Source organism: Gigantopelta aegis, chromosome 3 (genome assembly GCF_016097555.1).
Source record: "Gigantopelta aegis isolate Gae_Host chromosome 3, Gae_host_genome, whole genome shotgun sequence".
NCBI lineage: Eukaryota > Metazoa > Mollusca > Gastropoda > Neomphalida > Peltospiridae > Gigantopelta > Gigantopelta aegis.
The window spans coordinates 41,467,597-41,471,017 of record NC_054701.1 but is presented as its reverse complement, the minus strand read 5'-3'; the positions used below and the strand labels follow the sequence as shown (position 1 = coordinate 41,471,017).

The window sequence follows — 3,421 nt, the reverse complement described above, 5'->3', positions numbered from 1 at the left end:
ATTCTATATTTAAACGAAGCTGGGCGAAATGTACCTTTATGCTATACGGCTGATATAAACGACTTCAATTTTACAAGAAAATCAGTTGACAATAAGATTTTATAAATTGTAAAAATGTAACGACATAAAAAGTGTGACAACCAGCCCCGGTCTCCCCTCACTCGCACAGAAACCAATGAAGTTGAACTTTCTACATATTTAGGCGTCAATCTGCATTCACAACTGACAAGGTAAGGTCAATGTCCCAGTAAATAATTCATAAACATTTTTCCTGCACCTTGCACAGCGTCGATACACCTGACCAAGCAAACACTAACACTGCAGTATTTTCACCTTGATTGTATCCAACGGGTAACCAGCTGCAACACAACATATTCCACCAAAACCTCCTGCCAAAAGGTCTTTTAGTGCGTTTCCCTTTTTACTCATTTTGGACGTTTTTTTGTTTCACTAGATAATTATGCTCTCCACAAAACGAACGTGCAAGTAACCACACAAGCATGAAATGTCACGTGACTTGAGTTATCTTTCCATTCTGAAAGGAATTTCTTAGCACGCCAAATATGAAATCTCCACTATAATAATGTAAACGTTTGTTTTGTTCAACAACACCACTAGATAACATTAATTGATTTATCGGCTATTGGATTTCAAACATTTGCTATTCTGGCATATATCCTTGCTATATTATTTATATATAATTATCAGACGTGAGTCATTGGTTGGGACAGGAAAAAATCTAATCAGATAATGGATACACCTAGGGGCTTCGACCCTACAACCAAAGCAACTCGAGCGAGCGCATCTCTATTCTGGTTTCTGCCTAACTCAGTACAATCTTTAATGGGGCGGGCAGTCTTTGTAGTGAGAGGGGCACAAGCCAAGTATTTATACCTCTTTCTATACAAAGTTGGACAAGAAAAAACGTGTTGATTTTTTAATGTTTTTTTTTGGGGTGGTGGGGGTGGGGGGGTGAGGGTTTTGTGTGTGTGTGTGTGCGTGCCCCGATTCCAACGTGACTGATACGTCATATTGAAAAATAGCGTCTATAAATGTCTACCATAAAATCTTTTGGAAATCTTCAGCAGGACCCTCGGATCGGGGACATAGGCGTACGGGCTCTCATTTTTGTAGGGGGGGGGGGGGGGGGCGCAGGCCGATTTTTGCCCGAATTCAATGAAAATGCTCGAATCTGCTTAACAACATTTATTCGTGTTAGCAATGCTGTCAAACAGTTAAAAAATAGTGATGCAAACGAATCTCTATGAATTTTTACATGGATTACAACCAATATTGTGGGTAGAATGATGGAAATATATGGTGAAAAGGATTCAGGCCAGCATGTTTGTTTTTGCCAGAATTTGATGATTTTCCATCTGTCTCGTACGCTTATGATCGCGGGAGGGGTGGGCATGGACCCCGCACTTTTCCCTGTTACTGAGGTGTTCAGATCTAAATATAACCTAAACTGACGATCAAAAGAAAGTATACCAATTATTTTTATTATAAATAAACACAATACACGTTCATGGAAGGTTAGATAGGTTCCAGTATTGTTCGTTATAATGCAATCAATGACGAATAGTCGCTTATTGCTGCGTTTGGGCGATGCCGCACGTGCAAAATGAGTTTATTCATCGAATTTATACTGCACGAGAAACATGATACTCGTGCACATAAGGGTATAAAAAAAAGGGTGCCATTGAGAGAGAGAGAGAGAGAGACAGACAGAGAGAGAGACAGAGAGACACACACACACACACACACACACAGAGAGAGGAGAGAGAGACAGAGAGAGAGGAGGATTATACCGCGGGAGAGAGAGAGAGAGAGAGAGAGATACACACACACACACACACACACACACACACACAGAGAGACATTGCTAGCCAGCTATCCAGTTATTCAGAGCTGATGGCAGGACTCCGATATACCGACGTGCAGGAGAGAGAACAGCTCCGTGCTGTGTTCAGGAGACTGGACCGTTTGGTGGTGAATCTGTGATGGTTTGGGGCGATATCTGTGGCCAACAGCGGACAGAACTTATTGTCATTGACGGAAATCTTAACGCACACCGTTACATCAACCAGATTTTACGTCCCGTCCTGTTACCGTTCTTGCAACACCATCCTAGACTCTTTGTTTCAACAGGACAATGCCAGACCTCACACAGCTCGTGTGGTGCAACAGTTCTTCGCCGCGAACAACGTCAATGTTTTGCCATGGCCAGCCCGTTCACCTGATATGTCACCGATAGAACATGTGTGGGATCATCTTGGCTAGCGAATTCGACGTCGTCCTAACCCTCCAATGAACAGGGATCAGTTGGTACAGGCACTGAGGCAGGAGTGGAGGGCAATACCTGATGTCGTCATTAGGCGCTAAACAAACTCTGTCCGACGTCGGGTCCATGCTTGCATACTTGCACATGGTGGACATACACGCTATTGAAACATGTTATTTGTGGTCAAATTTATTCACCTTCGTTATGAGTGGTCCGTTATGAAATCGCACATTTCACCCCTAGTGCTGTTGTGCACTGTGATATTATACTTTTATGGGATTTGTTGAGTATACTGAATAATTTATTGCCAAATTATTATACTTTCAAAATAACATTTGCATCAACTTGTGTTTTGTGTTATTTTTAATACTTTGAAAAAATAATTGGTATACTTTCTTTTGATCGTCAGTTTATTTTAACACCTGAAATTCAAAATTTCTCGGAGCATGCTTAACCCCCGTAACAGATTTTTGCTTTGAAATGCATGTATTTTACACTCCATATCATTGAGATGACCGTGCATCACCCCCCACACCACCACCACCCCCACCCACAAATACTCCGTGGGACCTGTTCAATGTTCATAAATGTTTATCACTGTATAGCTCCCATTATTTTTTGTTTTGCAGGCTGAATTTTTGCGCGAATAAAATGAAAATACCAAACAGTTACAGTAAAAACACACCTAACAACCACCCTGGTTCTAAGACCACCCCGCTATAAAGACCAATATTTTAATGATCCCCACTACACCTAACTGTAAATAAACTGCACGAATTTGTCTTTGCACCCGCACCATGTTTTTTATTACTGGTGCATTCCATCCTAGCTAACTAAGGTAAGTCAACTAGGGTTTCAGAAGCAAAGACATGCAGGAAAACCGATACCCAACTATCCAGATAGCCTGAAGACAAACCAAGTAAGCCTACTAAAATCCTATATTTAGGGGGCGGGAATCAAAATTCTTCAAACTAAGTACCTAGATTGGTGCATATATACTGAACAAAAAAAGAAACTTCCGATTTGTACATATAGTATTTGTTGTGTTAAAGAATTCATTGTGTAATGAAATTATATAGGTAGTATTAGCCTTGAGCTGTATTATCAGGATTCGTGAATTTTATCGATTATTTTTGC

At 40.8% G+C, this 3,421-nt stretch overlaps 1 protein-coding gene across 1 annotated transcript in view; it reads right to left on the bottom strand.

Moving 5' to 3' along the window:
- The window catches only part of LOC121368059 (mitochondrial carnitine/acylcarnitine carrier protein-like), a 29,598-nt gene extending 29,118 nt beyond the window's left edge, over positions 1–480 (bottom strand). The window contains 1 exon segment of the mRNA XM_041492583.1: positions 334–480. Coding sequence (XP_041348517.1) covers positions 334–429 — 96 coding nt within the window. The 5' untranslated portion in view covers positions 430–480.
- Positions 481–3,421: the final 2,941 nt, after the last annotated feature.